The 22402-nt window shown below is 40.8% G+C and overlaps 2 protein-coding genes and 1 long non-coding RNA gene across 3 annotated transcripts in view; 2 read left to right on the top strand and 1 right to left on the bottom strand.

Moving 5' to 3' along the window:
• The window catches only part of adamts12 (ADAM metallopeptidase with thrombospondin type 1 motif, 12), a 16668-nt gene extending 8417 nt beyond the window's left edge, over window positions 1-8251 (top strand). Inside the window, exons 14-26 of the mRNA XM_055224007.1 lie at window positions 407-576; window positions 1041-1174; window positions 1637-1757; window positions 2819-3063; window positions 3596-3737; window positions 4126-4252; window positions 4330-4540; window positions 4806-5756; window positions 6200-6352; window positions 6478-6654; window positions 6972-7118; window positions 7183-7336; window positions 7407-8251. Of these exons, the coding sequence (XP_055079982.1) occupies window positions 407-576; window positions 1041-1174; window positions 1637-1757; window positions 2819-3063; window positions 3596-3737; window positions 4126-4252; window positions 4330-4540; window positions 4806-5756; window positions 6200-6352; window positions 6478-6654; window positions 6972-7118; window positions 7183-7336; window positions 7407-7522 (2848 nt within the window). The 3' untranslated portion in view covers window positions 7523-8251. The remainder of the gene's footprint in view (window positions 1-406; window positions 577-1040; window positions 1175-1636; window positions 1758-2818; window positions 3064-3595; window positions 3738-4125; window positions 4253-4329; window positions 4541-4805; window positions 5757-6199; window positions 6353-6477; window positions 6655-6971; window positions 7119-7182; window positions 7337-7406) is intronic.
• Window positions 1-22402, bottom strand: part of LOC129456505 (uncharacterized) — a 22712-nt gene extending 310 nt beyond the window's left edge. The window contains exons 1-2 of the long non-coding RNA XR_008648801.1: window positions 22358-22402; window positions 13806-13888 (exon numbers count right to left, since the gene is read on the bottom strand). This is a non-coding gene — a long non-coding RNA (uncharacterized LOC129456505). The remainder of the gene's footprint in view (window positions 1-13805; window positions 13889-22357) is intronic.
• Window positions 14063-20366, top strand: LOC117376583 (fibroblast growth factor 10). Its single transcript, XM_033973094.2, has 3 exons — window positions 14063-14745; window positions 19238-19341; window positions 19546-20366. The coding sequence occupies exons 1-3, from the start codon at window positions 14346-14348 to the stop codon at window positions 19735-19737; spliced, it is 696 nt and encodes a 231-aa protein (XP_033828985.2). The 5' UTR covers window positions 14063-14345; the 3' UTR covers window positions 19738-20366.

The raw sequence follows: 22402 nt of genomic DNA, 5'->3' as shown, positions 1-22402 counted from the left end.
GGTGAAATATAGGCCATTATCAAGTGATATTTGTGATTTTATGATTTAAAAGCTTCTGTACATAGTGCCGAAGTAACTTTTCTCCACTGTGCTGCAAAACAACATTTTCTTTTTAATTAGATCATTTCTGGAATTCATAGGGGCAGTAATTGCATTCACGCTTCAAATTAAATTATTTGCATAGCCCTAATTTGAAATATGTCATAATATTCATAATATTTGTAACAGAAACAATGATACTGCCATTTAACGACTGAACTACTTCTAATAAAAAAGTAGTAGCAGTATTTTCAGTCATTTTCAGTTGTGTTTAGCTGCTTTAAAGAAACGCTTTTACTTAATTCTGTCATGTTACCAAAAACAGCTTCTATCTATTCTTTCTTAAGTGTTTATATTATTTACGCAGGCCTGAATTTGGGGGTAAATACTGCACAGGAGAGAGGAGGCGCTATCGAACTTGCAACACAAAAATCTGTCTGAACGAACAGCCGTCGTTTAGAGAAATGCAGTGCAGCGAGTTCAACACAGTTCCCTACCACAATGAGCTTTATCAGTGGATACCAGTCACCAACCACGGTAAGAATAGTCATGTAATTACACTTAGAGATCCACAGGGGGCAGCATTTCCACTAGAAATAGAAGGCATCTCCATATACAACAATTACACCTCTCTGGCCTATAATTGCAGTTTTTGCTGGGGTCAACACACATTTCTATGTTTTGTGTTTTAGTCCTTGTAATTTATGGTTTGTGTGTAATTACTTTACCTCAATCTGACAATCTTTGAGAAAACACAGCTGCCAAATTCCTTCTGTGCAGGACCACACACATAAACTGACTGAAATTGCTCGCTCAAAACATACTGTTGCAATTACTTCTAAATATTTTACCTTTTTCAAAAAATACAACTATGTAAAACGCAAACAAGGCTGGGTTTTATACGTGTTTGTACCACATGAAATACTCATTATTTTCCTCTTTACAGTAAGTTAATAGCAAATGATCTTTATTTATTTGTGTTTATTCTTTACCCTCCTTAGTAAATCCTTGTGAGCTGCATTGTCGACCCGTGAACGAGTACTTTTCGGAGAAGATGCTGGACACTGTGACCGACGGGACGCCCTGTTTCATGAACAACAAGTCACGAAACATCTGTGTCAATGGAGCGTGCAAGGTAGTGTGGCTGGGTAAGAGAATAAAGGGCTGGGGTAACAAAACCACTTGTTGCACTCTAAAGAATGTGAGTGATATTCGAGATACAATTTAGAAAGAGCACTTTTTTAAAAAAAAAATGCTTTATTTTTTGGGTGATTTCTCCCCAGAACCTTTTTGCACACAGAATTGTCAGTTTATGTTTACTTTTTAATGCAATTTCCTAATGAGTAATAACACATTTTTAGCCGTTTTTCTGTTTTTGTAACATTTTTCAAAGATTTCAAACCATGCATATGTGTATTTGTGTCTGTACTGTTATGTTATTATGTGAATTACATGTGCAGGTTTGAAGTAAATATTCTAACTAACTAAAATGTCATCAAGCTTCTTTCTTATTCTTACCATTTGGTATAACAGGCTTAACTAGCGCAGTGTCCCTAATTATATCCTTTAGTTTACCTTAGTCTGTGTGTGTGTCCAGGAGGTGGGCTGTGACTTTGGCATCGATTCGAATGCCGTGGAGGATCACTGCGGAGTGTGTTTAGGGGACGGCTCCAGCTGTGAGACCATCTATAATCGCTTTGATGAAGGAGAAGGATTTGGTGAGTTTAAAGACATTTGAAAAGCGTTGCCTGCAGTACATGGCGTGAACAGAAATGTCATTATGATGATGATGATGGTGAGTTATGATGTCTGTCAGATTGATGGAGCACATCTCGAGGCACAAAGTCATTTCAGGACAGGATCCCCTCTTCACGCCCTTCTTTGTATTTTACTCTGTTGTCATGGTAACATCACCGTACAGCTGTTATTCAACTTGGCGGTAACAGTTGTGTGTTTTTTTCAGCCAATGTTGCAACTACAAAACTTTTAAATTATCGTGCTGCTTTCTCATGCTCTGCTTTTGAAATAGACAACCAACAGATGGATGTCAAAGAAAATCTCTATATTTTTTAGCAAAGCACTGATCAAAAAGACATTTTGTAAACATGTTATGTAGGTTGATTAAAGTTGCATATATTGTCTGTGTGGTTTTGAATGGGAACGTTAGAATACTGTATATGTTTACTGAAAATTTGGCAATGGTCGACGTACATTGTTCACTGACACTGATTAGCATATGAGAAATCTGAGAATCTTACATCAGACGCTGTTCCAGATGCAATCACCTCCATTTATCTGGGCTTGGAACTAGTGCAAAAACCACATTAGCCCCCGTGTGGTTAGATTTTAACGTTGAGCTTTAAAAGAAACAGGTGCAAACAACATGAGTGCGCAACTAAAGAAAGACACATGTTTATTTGTTCCAAGTTTTACCCCAGAATTCAAAGATTATATTTTAATGCATCCATCTAGTGTACGCAAAACCATAAAATTCCTGTTGTTTTTTTTTTTTTGAGAGATTGACCCAGATGTGTACGACTTCAAAAGGTTCTGACCTAGAAGTTACTAACGCACACAGCCCCTCAAAAATCATTAAACTTCAGACAACACACTCGTAGCTGTTTACAGTAAAAAAGAGAAACAGACCATTGCCCCCCACACAGAGCACAACACATGCCAGCCGCCCACTGCCTGAGCCCACTCTATTAAAGATCAGAGAGCATGTGGTCGCCTGGCAGCAGCCCCGGTGGCCCGTAAGTGACTAGTTCTGTCTGCGCAGGATACATAGACGTGGGCGTGATACCTGAGGGGGCGCGGGACATCCTGGTGACCGAAGTGGAGGAGGCAGGTAACTTCTTGGCACTGAAGAGCCATAACTCAGAGGAGTATTTCCTCAATGGAAACTACATCATCCAGTGGAACGGAGAGTACGAGGCGGGCGGCACCACGTTCTACTACGAGCGGACGGCCAACATGGAGAACCTCACAGCGTCGGGACCCACGAGTGAGCCGGTCATTTTACAGGTACTCAAGGTCTGAAAGGGATTACATGAGTCGCATGTCGTGAACTGCGGATAAAACTGTGTATAACTTAATCTGCTCATTTTAAGGGATGTACCAAAGCTGTGTTAAAGGTGCAAATGTTTTGTCTTTGCCTGGAATGTTCCACAGTATCACATTAAACTTGCATATCTTCATGGAGACAAACAGGTGACACTATCAGGCCAAGTTACAGTTACAGTTCAGATGGAGAGTCAAGCCCACTCACAGTATAATAAATGTTTGTTTTTCACAGGATTAGTGAGCTATAAAACAACTGTAACTGAATAAATGCAAGGTAGGCCAGTTTAATGCAATACCGTGGAACATTCCAGGCAAAGCAATAACATTTCCATGTAGACACGCAAATCCTCAGCCAAAAAATACATAGTGCACATTTAACACTCGCTCCATTATTTTATATCTCTAAATGACAATGTCTAAATTGGTTTCATTGAATGTAAAGGTGACCCAAACTTTTATGAGCGCTTATTTTTGCGTTTACCCTTTTTCGTAGCTTCTATACCAAGAAAACAACCCAGGTATAAAGTATGAGTACACCATCAAGAAGAGCAAAAAGACCGGAAATGAGATCACAGATGTTATTTACACTTGGAGACACGGGGCCTGGACACACTGCAGCACCACCTGTGGACTGGGTTTGTATCCACTTTAGTTTGCTTTTATAGAGCGTGAGATCATACAGGAAAAACTTTATGTTACTGGTCAGTTGTGCTAAACGTTAATAGAGATGCATTGGCAACAACAGTGTAAAAGCGTAAATAAAAGAGCTACGGAACAACTCGATAAGCTGCGGGTAAATACTAGGACTGGAGTCGACTACACTTGCCCGGAAGTTCTTGTAAAAACAACTATTTATGCAGAAAAAAGCTATGTATTCATATAAAGACAGATTAAACTTGTAAATCACGAGTCTAATCTGTCTTTTAACATATAAATACCAAAAAACACGATCTAACTTCTCCTTTCTGCTTATTATTTAAGGGTTAAATGACATTTTGCATTGACTGCCCCTCCGTTTTACAGGTGAGCAGCATCAGCCTGTGCGCTGTGTTGAGGTCGATGTGGGAGTTGTGGACGACTCATTGTGTGATCCAGAAACACAACCACAAGACCGATACAGAAAATGCAAGAACATGGAGTGTCCAGCCAGGTCTACAACTACTTCAATTTTCTGACAGAATTTCAGTCAATGGTGAAAACTGTAACATTCTGATTTGTCCTGTTCAGGTGGTGGGTTGGGGGCTGGCAGCACTGCACTGCCACCTGTGGGTCAGAAGGAGTACGCTCACGGACGGTGTTGTGTGTCCGCACTGTCTCTGGGGAAGAGACTGTGCTGCATCCGATAGAGTGTAAACATCTGCTGAAACCTAAACGTGTGGTCCCCTGCAACCGGGACATCCCATGTGGACAAGAGTGGACCATTGGAGAGTGGGAAGTGGTACGTCAGCTGGTGTTAAAACAAATTACTATAGCAACAAATAAATATTCCATGACACTGAACAACAGTTTGGGGGGGTCTCCAGTAAATGGTCTGGCAGTGCTTTCCCACAGCACATTATCCGGAAATGTTTGAAAAAGCACACTATTGTTTCTCAACATAACGAAATTCGAAAATAGAGTACATTAAAAGCAATAGAAATACATCATAACACATAAAATATAGAGTTCACTCATTAAAAATACGGTGTTGTTTTGTTTTAAAGTGCCCCGTTACATGTGGAGGAGGAGTCCGCTCTCGCACCGTCACCTGCGCCCTCGCCCCAAAGAAGACCTGCGACATGTCCATCAAACCTCGCTCCCGCTCTCTGTGTGCACTGCAGAGTTGTCCTAACCCAAGTTTGCGGCGACGTCCCGGGCCTCCTCCCAAGTACCGCCGGATTTACCCCCCAAAGCGCCAACCCACCAAACCTTCAGACTTAACATCTACTTGGTTTCCATCGACAACCACATCCACAGCTGCTCCAACTGTTTACAGTCCAACCACCAGACAGTCTACGCTCTTTAATTCTACCACCTCAGTATTTAACGCAGACATACTTGATCATGAGTTTAATGTCGTGCGGACAGAAAAAGGAAGACATCTCATTCTTACAAAAAAGAGCAAAAAAACAGAAAACACCAGAAATAAAATGCAAGAGGAAGAAGAGGAGGGCAGCACTCCCAATGTAGGCATGTATACACCCGGTTATGACTACATTACTGAAGACAGGACTGAAGAGGAGATTATCGACTTGGACGTTAAAACGACAACTGAAGCCAAACCATTGATTACGACGCAGACCACTAGACTGACCACCAGGAGTCCTCAGCCTGTGTCCACTCTTCGCAATAATAAATACAGCAAAAGATTATCCGTTTCAACCCCAAAGACTTTCACATCTTTGAGTCCTGACTTGTACACAACACAAACCCGACTCCCAACAACCACACAACCCATGACCACAGCAGCACGGTTTCAGCCGACAGTGAAGATCATAAAACCGAAGAAGACAGCAGTGACGCCAAAAGCTCGGACAGCGACTTCTATAGCCAAAAAGAAGGAAAAGGGAAATCGCTCCAAGAAGCAGAACATCTCCAGTAGCAATCAGAGCAACCTAACGGCCAGAGAGACTGTGGTGAAGGACGCCACCTGGGGTATTGGAAACTGGAGTGAGGTGAGCAGGAATACATCTTATTTATTTAGGACAATGTATTTACTGAAGATCACACCTGAATTTTGATGAGTCTTGTATAACGTTATGAGTTTAATGCAAGCTGCAGTACAACATGGCAACTGTAATGCTTATTATGAAGTAGGGCTGGATATTTTGGCAAAAGAGAAAAAAATAAATGAAAATGAATGAAAAAAAAGAAAAAAAAAAGATTGGACCCATGCTTGTCAATGCTGGGGTTAATAAAATTGTGCGTTTTGGTTGACCGATAACCATGGATTTGCATTTGACTGGTTAACTGTTCGTGTTTCTGTATCCACTCTCAGATAATGTCAAAGATGTATTCTGATGTTATGGGCATTTTGGAAGCTACAAAAGCATTTTGCGAGTTATGATGTATGTTTTTCACCATTTCTCTATGTGCATTTCCATGTTGTGCTGTCCAGTGTTCAACCACATGTGGGATCGGTGCGATGTGGAGGACAGTGGTTTGCAGCTCACAGAATGAGGAGGACTGTTTGCACACAGAGAGACCTGAGCCTGCGCGCACCTGTCACCTGCAGCCCTGTGCCACCTGGCAGAGTGGCAGTTGGAGCAAGGTGATTAACATTTCCTCTTGTTACTCAATCCCATAATGACACTCATTACTAGTTAAGTTGATTTACTGGTCATTTTATTTCCGCATAGAGTCATCACTCTTTTGTTTTTCCTCTCATTAACACAGTGTCCAGATGAGTGTGCTGTTGTGGGGCGGAGACACCGGGACGTCCAGTGTGTGGATTCTCAGAGTAGAAGACCCCTGAGACCCTTCCACTGTCAGGATCTCTCCAGTAAACCCATCAGCACTCTGACCTGCCCCCGCAAACTCTGCCTGTCCTGGAGCACGTCCCCCTGGGCTCCTGTGAGTACTATTCTTCTTTTATTCTACTCTGCACGTATGGGGTTCACTGCAGTATTTTTCTGGTCCATGGTGCTGTTTTTTCCAAGTATCAAATATATTATGGCACACCAATAATATGATATTGCGTAGTATTAATTATTATTACATAATGCATTATTATCAGTAGGTAACATCAATGTGTATGTTCTTGTTAGTTGCGAGTTACAGATAAAGACAACTATCCAAGATGGGGTCAGCGTGAGTTCTTGGATAATCTCCTGCCACCAGAGCTCAGTGAGCAGGAGTAAACTTAACGTGATTTGTTTGTTTTCTGTCAGTGTTCAGGAAGCTGTGGCGATGGGGTTCGAGAGCGACTTGTATATTGCCCAGAGGTTAACCGCTGCAGAGACTCTGTGAGACCAAACAGTACAGAGCCATGCACACTGAAGCCCTGTGTTCACTGGACAGCCACAGACTGGGATCAGGTTAGACTCACTTTAATAAGAAGGATGAGTTCATAGCTAAAAGTAACACTCTCTATGTCTGCAGTGCTCAGTGAGCTGTGGTGGAGGTCAGCAGCATCGTAAAATCATATGCACAAGTGTAGAGGATGAGACTTTAGTGCTGAACGACCTTTGTGAGGAGATGTCCAAACCAGACACACTCAGGAAATGCAATGAACAGGACTGTAAAGACAGTACTGGTATGTAAACAAGAGTAGTTACATTATAACTGGTTTGTTGTCAAAGGCTGAAATTATGTATTGTTTACAGGCTCAATTTGCAAGAAGAACACCATGTCATCTCGCTTTTGTGACAAACTGAAGCTGCTGGGTCGCTGCTCTCTGAGGTCAATCCAAAAACAGTGCTGTGTGACCTGCGGGTCCTAATCACATGAGGCAGGCTGTACTGCATTGTACTGCATTGTACTGCATTGTACTGCATTGTACTGCATTGTACTGCATTGTACTGCATTGTACTGCATTATACAGACTCATCCACACCCAAGTATGACTGCATTTGTATTACAATACTGATGTGAATGATACTGATATTTATAGAACTCTTTTTTGTACAATATTGCTGTCAAAAATCCAGTAGGATAACTAAGTAAGTACTTATATAATGCAAGTTTTATGGTGCTCTTTTCTAAACAAGCGCTGAACAGAATGTACTGTAAATAGTCATTTTTAATAATCGCTGTTTTGTAGAAATATGTCTAAAGTAATTCTCTTAACAAGGCAAAGGGGTAACATTTGTGTTATTTCTGTAAAATTATAGGGTTCAACTTAATTAATTAATTTTGTAATCAAGATCAAATTTAAATTCCTTAATTCAAATTTGCAGAAATGTATAGAAAAATACTTGCATCTTGCGTCGATGTCATTTGTTCCTGTATATGTGTGTTTACTCTGGCTCAACACTTTTCAGTTAAGAACAAGTGAATAAATTTGACGGCAGCGTATGAGCCATCAGAACCTGCACAGTCCAAACCCAGGTGCTCCTCGTTGACCAAAGAGAAAGAGGTGTTGCAGGTCATCCCTCTCAGGTCACGTCATTGTAAATTACTTTTGTACATTTTATACTTGATAAGTCCTGCATGTCTCGATCAATAAATGTGACAGTGAAAGATACGTGGAGTGTTTTTCTAAATTAGGTGCTCAGACTTGGTGCAGCTCTGTTTCATGGATCAGGTTGTACTGGCCCAGATTTCTGACTGAGCTGTGCCAGAAAACCTGACACGGACACAACGACTGCTCTGAGGGTTAGTCAGCACTAATATATTACATAACGAAGAGAAGCACAGGACCAGTAATGGCATAATAACAAGCTTCTTTCATTTTTTTCCTCATCTGTTATTTGTTAATGAATTCGACAAACTACTTAAAAGATACATATTTCTGGTTCTGCTGCCTGAGATTTGCTCTCGGTTGCATTAGTTTGTAGTTTCTGGGTTAAATTTCCTTATTAGGATTGTTGCCATAGCAATTAGCAGTCTAAAACAAAATAATTTCTCTTCAAGTGCTCAAAATGGTGCCTATAAACAGGAGGCTGAAACATAAATAACACATTTGGTCAAGTTTTCAGATTGAGTCATCATTGAAAATTCAGCTCATTTGCGTAATAATAATCACTAACCACCGCTCTAATTTTGCAGCTAAAGTGTTAACTCATAAAGCATGATTATTCAGTTGTACTTTTAATTAAATCATTGTAAAACACATGTGCCGTCAGGGAGCTGTTTTTGTTTGAGGTTTATTAGTCACACACAAGTGCAACGATGTCTGTGTGCACAACAGTGTCCTGACAACTCCAACAGCTGGATTTGAATTCAGTTCAAACAGCTTTAGTGGATTTTCTTTAAAAAAAAAAAAGGATCCCAAATAGCCATAAAATTACCTCTGAAGCTTGAGAAACACAATGTGAATGTGGTTTGGGTCCAAGAGTCAAATGCTTACTTCATTGTTTCTGCTTTTTACACGTTCTCTCTGCATAATGCCAAAACCAAAATAAGTCTGACCTCAAAGATCTATGAGGGAAAACAAACATTTAACACCATAGAAAGTGGTGCTGGAGAAGTGGAAATGATAATTATTTGACTGGGCATCTCCTTCAGTTTCAGAATGAGAACAGAATTTGATTCAAATTAAGTAAAATCCCAGTTTAGATATTTGATTGTGCCATGGTGAAAAAATAGAAGTACAAAGAATGAACTTTTATAGCATACATTTTATTGGACCTAGTGTAAAAGTTACAGCTTTATTTACATTTCAGCATGTTACTCCCATTAAAAAGACTTAGGGAAGTCCTTCAACAAACCACAAATATGCTTCATGGTTAACACAATTCAAGTGGAAGGTTTGGCACAGAGTAAATATAGTTCATGATAATGATGTTTTGTTGCTGCATTAGCGTGTGAAAGTTCGTATTTTATAACATAAATAATGGTTTGTGTTCCAGACATTTGTTTTGATTGTTTCCACAATGGTCTTACCTTGCATGGAAATAAGACTTTCTATGCTCATTCATTATGGATGCACATACTTGCACATGTACAGTTTGACTTGGTCACCTTACATTGCCTTAAGGCAGACAGGAGCAGTTGAACCAGCGTGTGACCTGTAAGTGAATTCTTCTGGGCTCCTGAAACTGACACCAGTAAAGGGAGAATGATGCAAGTGCTTGTTCGGGACAGGAAGGTAACATGACAAACATCTATTGATCATCGTAAAGCAGGAAACTGCTACTTCATCTCGTGGGTTACCAGACACCTCAGTCACAACAGCCAGGAACACATTAAATATTTACCTTTGATGACCAGGAGAAAAAGCTGCTCTTGAGCTAACTGCCTGTGTGATCAGGCTAAAACATGATGCCACACTTTATGTGAGTCACATGGCCGATCAGTTTGAATGAAAAGAATCTAGAAAAAAATTGCAATGTCATAAAGTGATTTGTGAATCAGACACAAGCTGAACTTCTCAAACAGTTTTTTTCCTCATTTTGTGCGTCCCAAGAGGTGGCCCTCATCTGGACCCCATCACACTGTAGGGCTGGAGGGGATGAGACTGGCATCCTTGTACCAGACCTAGTGCTGTTATTAAAGCCTCGCCCTCCTCTGACCAGGCCCAGCACAAACAGCCCGCCGCGGGGAACTCACACACACATGGTTCCCATAGGACATTCAGCTTGTTTGTGAGTGGTGCGTTTGATTTCGCTCAGACCACATATGGACGTGAGTCAAATTAAGTTGACGAGAATTGCTTTTCTTCATAGAACATCTGCCTAATGATAGTGTACATAAAGAGAGAGTCCACATTCTCACAAATGGACCAAATCAGAGACACATGACACTAAAGTATCACTTTATATAAGAAGGAACAGCTTTGGACCCACCGGATGCTCAAGGTCACAGACAACATATCCAAAGAAACAACAGTATTAAAGTCACACCAAGCAGTATCAAAACTGACCTTTTTTGATTTGTAACTGGGTTTTGCATTTTTATGTAGGCAAGTATTCACTTTCTGAGGTATAAAAATGCCACAGACAAACCTTTTTGAACATTTAACAACAACAAAAAAACAGCTCAATCAGTGAATATTAGATAACAGGGTTGTCAAAAGGATCAAAAATCAGATACTAATCAATACTAAAAGTAGTATCAAATATAGATATTAATTTGAACAGGTATCGATGGATCAGAACAAGTATAAGACCAAATAAAGAACACAGAGAACCTACTGAGGGGACTGAGAGATACACAAATATAAGACACATGGTAATATAAAAGAGAGTGCTATGATTTAATGTTGAAAATTACATTCTATTGTGTAAATAAAGAGTGTTTTTAATTATCATTGTGGTATCGGTATTGAGTATTCAGTCTATTCCTTAGTATTGAAATTTTAATATTGTGATGACACTATTAGATCTATATGTTGTATTTAAAGCTTTATAGAGAATAAATCCTAAATAGATTCTAGAGCAATAAACCAAACACAGGTTCTCTAAAACAGGATTTCTAAAATAGCATCTCCTGCTTTTCAGATTTTTCTTTTTGGCATTGAACTGTGACAAATCTCGTCTGAAATTTCCGGTTCTATTGCTTCTTAATGCTTTAGATGTGATTAAGTGTTTAGTTTTTGATAGGACGATACAAGCCCAGCAGGAGTTCTAGCCTGTAGGTACGGATCACGAGCACATCGGCCTCCTCTGCTGCTTATTGTTCTTAGCTTTGATATGTAATACAGAAAAATAGTTATATCAAGATAAAACTGACTAAGTGATGGAACTTTGAAGACAAAAGGGAAAATAGACTTATAACAAAGCTTGTAAATCTCATTTATATTGAATTTAAGATCGGTACAGCATGGGTAGAATTTGCTTCCTGGCAGCTAAACAAATCCTGCAAATCTGGTGAGGCCCAAAGCAACAAAGCAGAGATATCTCCATTAAGGAACATTACTGGAAAGAACACAGTGAGCTGCATTTATCTGCACTATTTATACTCAGACTAACATTACTCACAGATAAAATGCAGATGTCTCAGTGTCAAATTTAAATATTATGATTATGATGAGAAGAAACATTATGATTTTACCCTTTTTTAACAATCATTGACAACTATTATTAACTAATCATTCACATTCAATAGCTGACGTCTGCTGTTCACCTCCACAGTATGACGATAGCTACATTTAATGCCATATTGTGCAACATTCCAGCCCAAGCAAAAACATCAGCAGGTGGACGACCCTCCGCCAGAAAAGTTATACAGTCCAGCTTTAATATGGCATAAACAGATCAATTAAAACATTTTGTGGTATGAATGTGGTGCGTGCATGATCGTTGAGACTGATGGCATGAATTGGCAGCCATTTTTGCATCAGTTTGTCCCAGGGCAGCTGTGGTTATGCAGTAGTTTACCACGAACAACTGTGGAGTGAATGAATAATCCATGAAACTGTAGCTGGACTTTGAGCGTCTGGAAAAGCACTATATAAAACTAATGCATTATTCTTTTTTTTGGCGTATAAACTCAAATAAAATCTAAAATTATTATTGTTTAGGGTTTATTTATCAGTTACTGACACTCACTGACATCACTCTTACAAAAGCAGTCACTGATTTAAAACAAACTAAATCTAAATACCATCTTGATGTTTGCTTACAGAGGACATTCCCTACTTTGGATACTAAAAAAAATATGAAAAATATGCAACGACACTGCCAGGGAATGTGTAAGTTGTAGATTCTAGTGCTTATACTTGGCCACATGTTTGTAGTCTGCATATAAAAATATGCTGAACATCAATGCAGTAGCGCTCACAGATACGTGCCACTGTTCTGTAGACTAATATGCTGCAGTTTCCTCTGTATTCAAGCCTTTAGTGGCAGTCATCAGCACAGAGGAAGCACTGATAAGATATCCTTGTCTGAATATTTAGATAACGCCAAAGCAGTTAACATCTGATAGCTGTTCAGGATGGAGACTGCTAAAAGACATAAAAGCCACCCCAAAACCAGAGCTCACACAGGGTCTATAAAACGCCAAAGAACACACTGTGACCTTAAAGACAAGTTGTTTACGGCAGACAGATAAGGCTGAGAAATCTTGTTCTGTTTAATCACATGAGGTTAGTAGAACTGTCACCGTTGCACTCAGCGATCACTCTCCCCCGCCCCCGCTGCCACATACGTCATTGTAAACATTTCACTATTCTGAAGTTGTGTGGTCAGAAGTCAGAGGATGGATAATAAATGATACTCGAGCTAGTGTCACAATTACGTACTCATAAGAACAAATATCGATACGGAAAGAAGACAAAATTGGAGCTTTCCTCAGTAGTTATAGAATGGTCTTGGTCTATATCAGAACGAGTATATAATAAAATAAGAATATAATAAAAGGAAGTAAGAAGTATAATATAATAAAAAGAAGTAAAAGAAGTAGCAAGAAGTAAGAATATAATAAAAAAGTATAAAAATTGTGCTTCAGGGGTGGTCTCTGCTCCACTCTGGCAACTTCCTAGAAATCCGACTTGTTTTTAACTTTCACAATTACAAATAATGTCGTGTTTGATTGTATCGTCTAGTCCAATTTTACTGTTGTTACTGTTGGTGTGTGTTGTCCTCTCATTATCACTGTAATTGAATGAAATTAAAAATGCTAATGCGTGGTGGTTAGAAGCTTTTGTTTATGCGTTTAGTTTTCAGTAAAAAATAACCCACAAACTCCATCACTCCACAACCACAACAGGCTGAATGCACGTAAATGCCCTTTTTTGGAGTTTCTATTCTGTATCTGTAGACTTTAATATGTCACTGATTGTTTCATCTGTTCATTTTAGGTAACTGTACATCATTGGTTTTACAGTGACAATAAATCTATTCTATTAAATATAATAAGCATGTGCGCTGTATCTCATCTAACGCACCAGACAACAGCGTTCAGCCCTGCACCTTCAGCTCAGATAAACACAGCTATCATCTCTCCCACTCCAGTCTGGTTCTCTCACATGTAGCACACACACACACAGCACCACTGGCTCCCATATGTGAGAGGGGAAGTCGAGAAGGGAGGGATCAAACTACTACAGCACACAACTCTACACACTCTTGTTTAGTGTCACAATGCTTTAGGCATAGAGTGACCATGCCTGGACTCACCGCTGAGGATTCTGGGAGAAAGAACTGCACTGCCGGCCGTAGGACCCCTCACATCAGAGACAGTCTTCTGAGGGTGGAGTCATCTGGGGATAGAGCAAAAGAGATGTGAAGAGACGCAGATCCAAGAGACACCAGCTTCTGTCTACAGGCATTTCTCTGGACTTATTTCACAATTTGAGAACCCACGTGTGAGTTTAGACTTCTCTCTAAGGAATATTTGTGTTCACCTTCTTACAGCTCACTGGACTTGTGTGGATTTTAATTGATGATCTTTTATGTGGATATTTTTCTATTTTTAAGAACATTGAATACCTGGCAAGCCCGAATTTCTTTAGGGTTTGAATTTGGAGTACGTCAAACATTTTAAAAGTGCCCAGGGAAGCTCTTCTTCATGTGCTGTGTGGCTTGGACTGTGCAGAGCTCACTTCAGACAGCCCGGTCTGTGGAGGGCCCCCACCCTGCCCTCTCAGCCTGTTGTGGCCCCCAGCAGCATGTCCCAAGCTCCGTGGCTGCCTCCAGTCCGGCACTCCGCACTCTACCATGAGCAGATGGGCTGCTGTTGGGAGTAAGGCTGCTGTGGCTGGCTGTGGGGGTCGGACCACATGCGCTCTACTCCCCTCACTGCCCTGGGCCCTGGTGCTCATTCTGCTGCTGGTGTCCTGCTTCTGTCTGCCTGGAGCAGCATGTAAGAGTCTACACAGAAACACACAGAGACACCCCACCACTGGACTGAACATTTCAAATACAGAGGCTGCTGCAGGGACCGGGGCCAGTGGGGGCCACACCGGCCGCATGGGGCCACAAGGCCGACATGTGCGCAGCTACAATCATCTCGAAGGAGACATACGCAGGAGGAAGCTCTTCTCTTTCCAGAAGTTTTTCCTGAGGATTGATAAGAATGGAAATGTCAATGGAACAAAAAGCAAGGACGACCCCTTTAGTAAGTAACAGAGAATTAACCAGGCACTATTTAAACAACATGAACGCAGTTTTCCAAATTATTAGGAAGTTTTTTTTTTCTTTTTAGTGCATTTTTATGCATTTATAAGCTAATGTTTGAGATGTAAGTGTTAATTGAAAAAGTTTTTTTGTGAGGTTTTCTCAAACCATCTTAAAATAGGCAATGTGACAGAACAAATGTGTAATATGCACTGGTTTATCTTATGGCAAACTTAAATGGTAAAAATGGCCTCTGCACATTTAAATTCTGTACATGCATTTGATAATATTCTGCAAACAGTTTGATGTAGCAATTCCAGTGTGTTTGGACGGTGCAGCCACTGCTCAGAATAGTGTTGCCTTTTTGTTTGAATCCAGGCATCCCTCAGATATCTCTGCTGTCCAAACACTCAGCACAATAATGGTAGCAGCGAGGAGGCTAAAGAGGAGCAGAGCCCGATAAGTGCGGCGTTATCAGGTTGTGTTCACAGCCCAGGGTAAACAGGGCAGATAAGAGGACCAGCACAAGGGGAGGATGTCCATGTCAATCGCATTAATGCTTTTGGACCGTCTCTGCGCCTCACTCACTCTCCCACTCAAAATGCCCGCCTGCCCGCCAGCGCCACGTAAATTACAAAGTGACTTCTGACATGTTTGTTTAGGGCACTTGATGGGCTTACTTGGAGAACACATCTTTAGGGCGATTATGTGTTGTATGTTTGGACTATATTGGTGAGTGAAATGACATGAGTGTCCTAACCTTCCCGCCAGTCCATGGCATTGAGAGCAGAGCAGGATGACAACACATTTACCTTAACACACACATACACAGACATGTCACACCGTTACAAACATGGAAATATATGGACGTTTTTAAGGCTCCTTTGGGACAGATAAACCGCAATTGATCTAAGACACTTAAAAAGAAACGTCAAAGGTGATGTTTATTTTGACAAGGTCATGACAGAGAGAAGTTTATTTACTGTTACTCTGTCAAGGTTTTATGGTGTTTCCAACTACTTTGAGTATGGGAGTTTATCATTGTAATGGTGTGTGATTTCTGTCATAAAGTTTATGGGTTTCTTTTAACTGGCTAAACTAAAATGGATGTTAAAATCTTTGGTAGGTTGGAAGTAAAAAGTGAATGAAAGAGTAAAATGCAAGTTCATGAATGACACGGCTGAGTGTTATTGTGGCCACATCAAAGCCATCTTCTGTATCAATGGTGCCATCAAACAGTGCAGTCTCCAGGGGCTCAGTGCACAATAATATGTGTATGGATCAGGTTCAGCAGGTAAAGGATACTACACAGAGGTGGCCCCGGTCTGTGTGCAGAGCCCCGGGCCAGACATGATCCCAGGGATGATGTCCTTTGTGCGGCAACTATGCTCCCTTCAAGTGACAAAATATCACATTTGGCTGCAGTGAGCGGAAGACAAACTACCTGTGTACAACATAGAAATGGTGCCTGGTGGGAAAAAGCATGCAGTTTAAAAAAATACACAAATTCTCTCTATGTATATATTATAAATTGTGATAAGACACTAAAATAATTTGGTTTAGAGAACAAAAAATATAACATTACTTTACTTTTGCACCACCGTATTCAAATATATTAAAAGTGCACTATGTATCTTTTCTTTTTCACAAACTTGTCTCTATAGCGCTGTATTGCTTGGCCGAAATGTCCCACTCTATGGCATTTAACTTCTATATCATTCATTATTAGCATTTATTTAATTGCAGATGTTTTATTGTTTAATATTGTTTTAGTTTGTGCAAAGTCACCTCTAAATAGATCTGACCTGTCACTTCGCCTGGCTTGTCTCCATTGATTTTATTTATTTATTTATTTTTACTGAGGAACATTTTAGGCAAAGCAAATAATAGCAATAAAAGCAATAAGTCCAGATGGTGATGGTCTCAAACGTGCACCTTTAATTAAACCTAACCAGTGTGTAAAAGTAGATCTAAATCATTTAAACTTAACTTTAGAAAACCTAAATTGCAATGAAGTGGCCATCGCGTAGTATCTATCAAAGAGGTAAAACGGTATCTCTTCTGGCTTAAATGTTGCCCAAATGAAACCATAGACCTTGTGTTTAATTGATAGTGTAGCTTCAGGCCTGTAGCGAGGTGTTGTAAGGCGTGGTGGCTGCTGTCTGTGGCCCGGCCAGAACCCAACTCTCGTCTGTAACAGAGCCAGTATCTAGACTCCCACGGATTTATGAGGATGCCAGCGCAAAACTGTCCCACATGGCTTTCCAGCTCACCGCAAGACTGTGCTGAGGTTACACAGCCAACCAAATAGGGAGCCAGATTCAAGTCAGTGGAGGAGCATTGCACACGCGTCGGTGAAACTATCTATGATTCACAGCTGAGTACATTTATACAAGCAGTGCTCTGATAGACTGCTGAGACTTAAAAGGCAGATCATGAGGTGGGCAAGCTGCGTGGTGCAAAGGGACATCCAGAGATCAGATTTCAAATGAGGTGTCACAACCAAAGTTCTTATTAGGCTATTATACAAGGTCATAACAGATTTTGCGTGTTGGCTTTCTAAAGTAAAGGTAAAGTGCACGGTTAAGTTCAACTAGGGTCAACCTTTCCTGTGTGGGCAGAATGAAGGGGCAAAACATGACCGTCAAGTATAGACTCCATACAGGCTTATTACTACATCCTATGGCGTACATGTTTGTAATGTATGTGTTTTGCAGAGAGTCTAACTAAGGGCAAGGATGAATAATGGTACAAGCTGTGAAGCACATGCTCTCTGGCATCCCACTGTGGAAAAAACACCTTTAATTTTCTAGTGCACCTCTATTCCACAACCTACGCACCATTTAGTGCTGTAACTCCAAACAGAGCATATCAAATAAGCCACACATTAGGAAAAGGCATGCAAAGGGGAAAACTACCATCTCCCTGGGTAAACAGCTGAAACTGCCTGGCTCGCTTCAGGATACAAAAGAGGGTTTCCAAAATGTATCCCGCGCTAAACAATTTTCACAATTAAAGATTGATGTTGTAATGTGCTGGGAGTGTTTTTAGTTATAGCATTTTCCCATAGTCTCAGACATAATGAGCGCTTTTCTCCGGTCTCCTGGGCCAAGCTTTCAGCTGTGAGCTGTGAATGGAGCCTGAGTTTGATTCACCTGCTGTAGCCTGTTGTGTGTGTGGGCGTGCACGTGTGGGCGTGCATGTGTGTATATATACAACCTGTCTCGCCCCTGCCTCCGGTGCTTAACTTTGATCAGTGATCATTACAGCCTTTCTAATCCTCCCTCCACCCCCAGTCTCACTGTCATGGCTCCTCTGTTCTCTTGGCTTTTATCCGGCCCATGTTTACAGAGCAGCCAGAGACGGCCATAGATTGTCTTACATGCTCACTTCAGCGCGGACACCCGATCCCACCTAAAGCAGCTCCTCTCAGATCTTCAATGGCCACTGTGTCACCGGCTCCACTGCAGCCTCAGACCGCACTGCCCCGAGGTGCCACTGTTTGAACTAGAAACTGATACAGTCAAGACCTTATGGACGTCAAGGAAAGACGCTGTATCTTTAAGAAGTGCATTGATCTGTGGGCTCACACCTGCTTCATACACACTTTGTTCATATAAAGGATGCAGAGGCCCTAAACCTGAACAGGGCCAAGTCACAGAGGCAGAAGGGTGGGCCAAGTGATCAAAGCGTGTCATCACATGTGCACTTCACACCTACAGACCCTAGATGTGCATCTGTGCAGATTCTGTATGAGTGCAGGAAGTCGGAAAAGGATCCAAGGATCTGAACAAACTATGGAAACAAAGGGTGAGAAATGGCGTGGGATGAGACTGGAGATTGCTGTGGTCAAAGGACATGTTAGGAAGTCATATCTCTTTGACCTCTAATTCTGACACACAAATATTCAGAGCAGGCAGCTGCGTACCCCGTCTCTTCTTACCACAAGTATAAATTAGCAACTTTAAGCACTGCTAAAGGAGGCATTTGTTTGTATGGGACTTTACAAGCAAGCAATTAATTTTGAACCACAGGCCAACATAGAAGCGTGTGTGTTTGCAGTAATGGTGAAATGACTTGAAATGAAAAGGTAATATTCTCCTTTAGAGATTTACTTTATATTTTTTGAGGCATTAGTATGAATTATCTTAAAAATATTCAGAAACAGTAGTGGCTATGTATCAGAAATGTGCTGAAACGTGCCTACAAATGTCTTGGTGTGGTTCAACATTGCACAAAAGTGAATAAACTATAAATTTGAACACAAAACTGCGCTGGATAAAATACATCATGCGCAGAAATATCACACTATAACCTTACACTGTGAGTTAAAATAGTTTGTATTACAGGCAAAATTTGCAAAACTTATAAACAACTGCATCCCAAGATTTTTTCATTCCTCTCTCGCCTCTATCGGAGAGGACCATCATTCCTCAAACGCAATAAAAATATTGTTTACATCCATTTTATGTTTGCATTTTTTTGCATTTTAGGTATCCTGGAAATCACATCTGTGGACGTGGGGGTGGTGGCCATCAGAGGCCTGCACAGCAATTACTATCTGGCCCTCAACAGGAAGGGGGAACTGTATGGAGCGGTGAGTATTCTGGTCAGGGGTCAATCTAAACGCTTTAGGAAGAGAGATAGTGCTAGATTCTTCTGCTCTTATCAAAGGGGTCCTTATCTTTACTCTTGTAGCTAGGTCAAGCCTGAATTACAACCCAGTCCAGCTGCACAAAGCACACAGCAACTTAGCATGTCATAAATCGTGAGACTAACACTGATGTCCACTGTTTTTCAGAGGGAGTTTAATGTCGATTGCACTCTCAAGGAGCGCATTGAGGAGAACGGCTACAACACTTATGCCTCTGCAGAGTGGAGGAACAAGAAGAGGCAGATGTTTGTCGGACTAAATGTCCACGGGAAAGCACTGCGAGGGAAGAAGAGTCGCCGAAAGAACACAGCCACTCACTTTCTCCCAATACTGGTGTGACCGAAAGAACAATACAGCACTGGACAAAGGGATTTGCAATGTTAGAGCGCTGTTGATAAAGACGAGACACGAGAGGGGCAAAGCACTACTGCTGAGAAATTCTCTGTTTAGAAGGAGTAAGATCTTGTAACTTTGGCACAGTTTGCAATATTTATCAATTTTGGGGCCAAACTGGACTGAAATGGACTAAAATGAATCTGCACAATACAAGACCAAGCTAAAGGACAGAAATGGTGTTATTTATAAAGGCTTTCTCCTGTGAGACTCTACTTGTTGTGGTTGGATTAAACAGCAAGGAATACATACATTTCAATATCCTTACCTGTGTTTTAATTATAATGTTATTTATTTTTAGAGCTATTTAACTGAAGGCTTGCCCTCACAAGCTAATCTTTGCCTTCTGTACTTTTTATAGGAACTTTAAAAGAAAAGAAAATTCACAAAGTTGTGTGACTTCCTCAACTCTGCTGCTGACTGTGTACAGACGTTAGTTTGTAGCCTTGGTTTCTAAACAAACAACAAGCTTGTAGAGCAACCTCAGAATGTAGGAAGGTAATTCAATTGTACAGGTTTACCGACGCAGTGCTAACCATCGATATGGATCCATTACTGTCAATGTTCCCTGGAGATAAAAGGGCTAAAAGTATCAGAGTAATTACTATATCAGCTTATGTTCAATAAATGAAAGATCCAACAGTATTTGTCTTTTTATTTATTGCAGCTCTGATTTTTATTCCTGTTGATTATTGTGCTTCAGGATTACTGTTTGAGTGGCATAAAGTAGTTTCAATATTATCATTTTTCCACACCAATATATTGGACTTCAAAATGTGTTATTGTGACAGGTAAAAGGCCAATGTACCTATAATGTTGCCATCTGTAATTTAGTTTATTTTGTCTGTTTCAAAACAAAAAGTGATGCACATACAGATTTAATTGCTGAATATAGATTACAGATATCAGATATTGTAGCTTCTGAATCCCAGTGGTAATCCAATGGCAAGATCAGGATTCATTTCAAAATCGATTAATCGTCTCATGGCTTGTATGTTGGAGATGGAGGGTGAATGGGGATGTGACCCGTGTGTGACCACCCACTTCCCCCAGTAATCATCTACAAACGCACTAATCAATGGCAGCTGCCCCGATGCCAGATCAAAAGAGTGTGGGGCGAGCATTAACACCACAGGCTTCCGGACCCCCCCACCCCCCCACCCCACCGTCCCGTTTGAGCATCTCTCTGCAAAGCCATTAAAATCTGAAGGGACGACTGACGTAGAAAAGACAAAATCTCAGAAGTAAAAGTAAATTCAAGCCAAGTGTTTTACAGCAGAATCTCAATTTTTTTGTTCTAGTCTAGAAACATAAAGGTGCATTATGTAACTTTTCTGGTGAAGGGGTTTGCTACCTGCTTGTCTCAATGGAGTTGTTATTGCTTTGCCTGGAATGTTCTAAAATATAGCATTAAATGTTTGGAGACAAGCAGATGACTCTACTAGGTCATGTTACAGGTCAGATCTGTGGAAAGATGACAACTCATGGTCAATGCAAGGAATTTTAGCAAAAGTAACACATTAATTGACTAAATGCAAGATGCATTTGAACATTTAAGGCAAAACAATAGCACATCCATGAAGACAAGGAGGTAGTGGACCCTCCACTAGAAAGTTCACCATTAACAACTACAAAATACAGGGTGAACCCAGGTACCACTGGGCTATGGACAGTCTGAGGTCCAACCTGTCACAACTAAGAACCAAACTACAATGTCCCAAAGATGTTCTAAGGGATTTAATAAACCACATGAGACCACATGAAACAAACTCCACATGAGGCTGGATAAGGTGCAGCAGAAGAAGGTCCCACTCTCAGATTCAAATTCAGATGACTTCGTTAAGTGACAAATGAACATTTAACACATGGAGCATTTGTAAATAAAGAGGATTTATCAATAGGATGAGCTTTTGAGCCCTTGTCTAGATATGAGCATTTACTCATGGCTGTTTCTTCAGACCGTCACTGTCTACCAAAGTCATGATGAATGCTGTTACATGCGTGGCCTTACACACATGTGGCATGTAGGGTGAACTTGCCCTCATCTGTGAAAAGCACAGGGTCCAAAGGAAAGGTGCCAATTATGGTTTCCTATGGCAAACACTCACAAGCTCCAAGGCACCGGGCAATGAGCACTGGGGCCACTAGGACATTGAACTTCAGGTCTCCCTCATGTCTGTTTTTGATGGTGTGGTAAAACTAGCCTGATCCAGGCACTTAAAAAATGATTTTCCAGTTCAGAAAATCTTCATGTACATCCCCCAGACTCAAAAATAATCTACATTTTAGCTATGGTGGAAAGAATGTAAACAGACCTCCTATGAACACCAATCCAGTTGGCATTTCACATCCATTTCATTCCAGACCTGTGAATGTTTGAACTTTCTCCAAGAAACTGGCACAGAGGGAAAAGCAGCAATAACACAAAATGAGCGCCGTAATCTTTTATCAGAGTGGGTCTCAACTTTTCTGGCTGGAGTTTCTCTGTGGCATAATGTGATCCAGGTTTGCGAAACAAGTGGAAAATGACTGGAGGCAAAAACAACTAATGAATAGGCCTACTTACAAGGACAGGTCTGTAACACATGTTTGCAGTGGGCAGCCAGGCTCC

This window comes from Periophthalmus magnuspinnatus, chromosome 9, assembly GCF_009829125.3.
Source record: "Periophthalmus magnuspinnatus isolate fPerMag1 chromosome 9, fPerMag1.2.pri, whole genome shotgun sequence".
NCBI lineage: Eukaryota > Metazoa > Chordata > Actinopteri > Gobiiformes > Gobiidae > Periophthalmus > Periophthalmus magnuspinnatus.
This window is presented reverse-complemented; position numbering and strand designations above follow the sequence as displayed.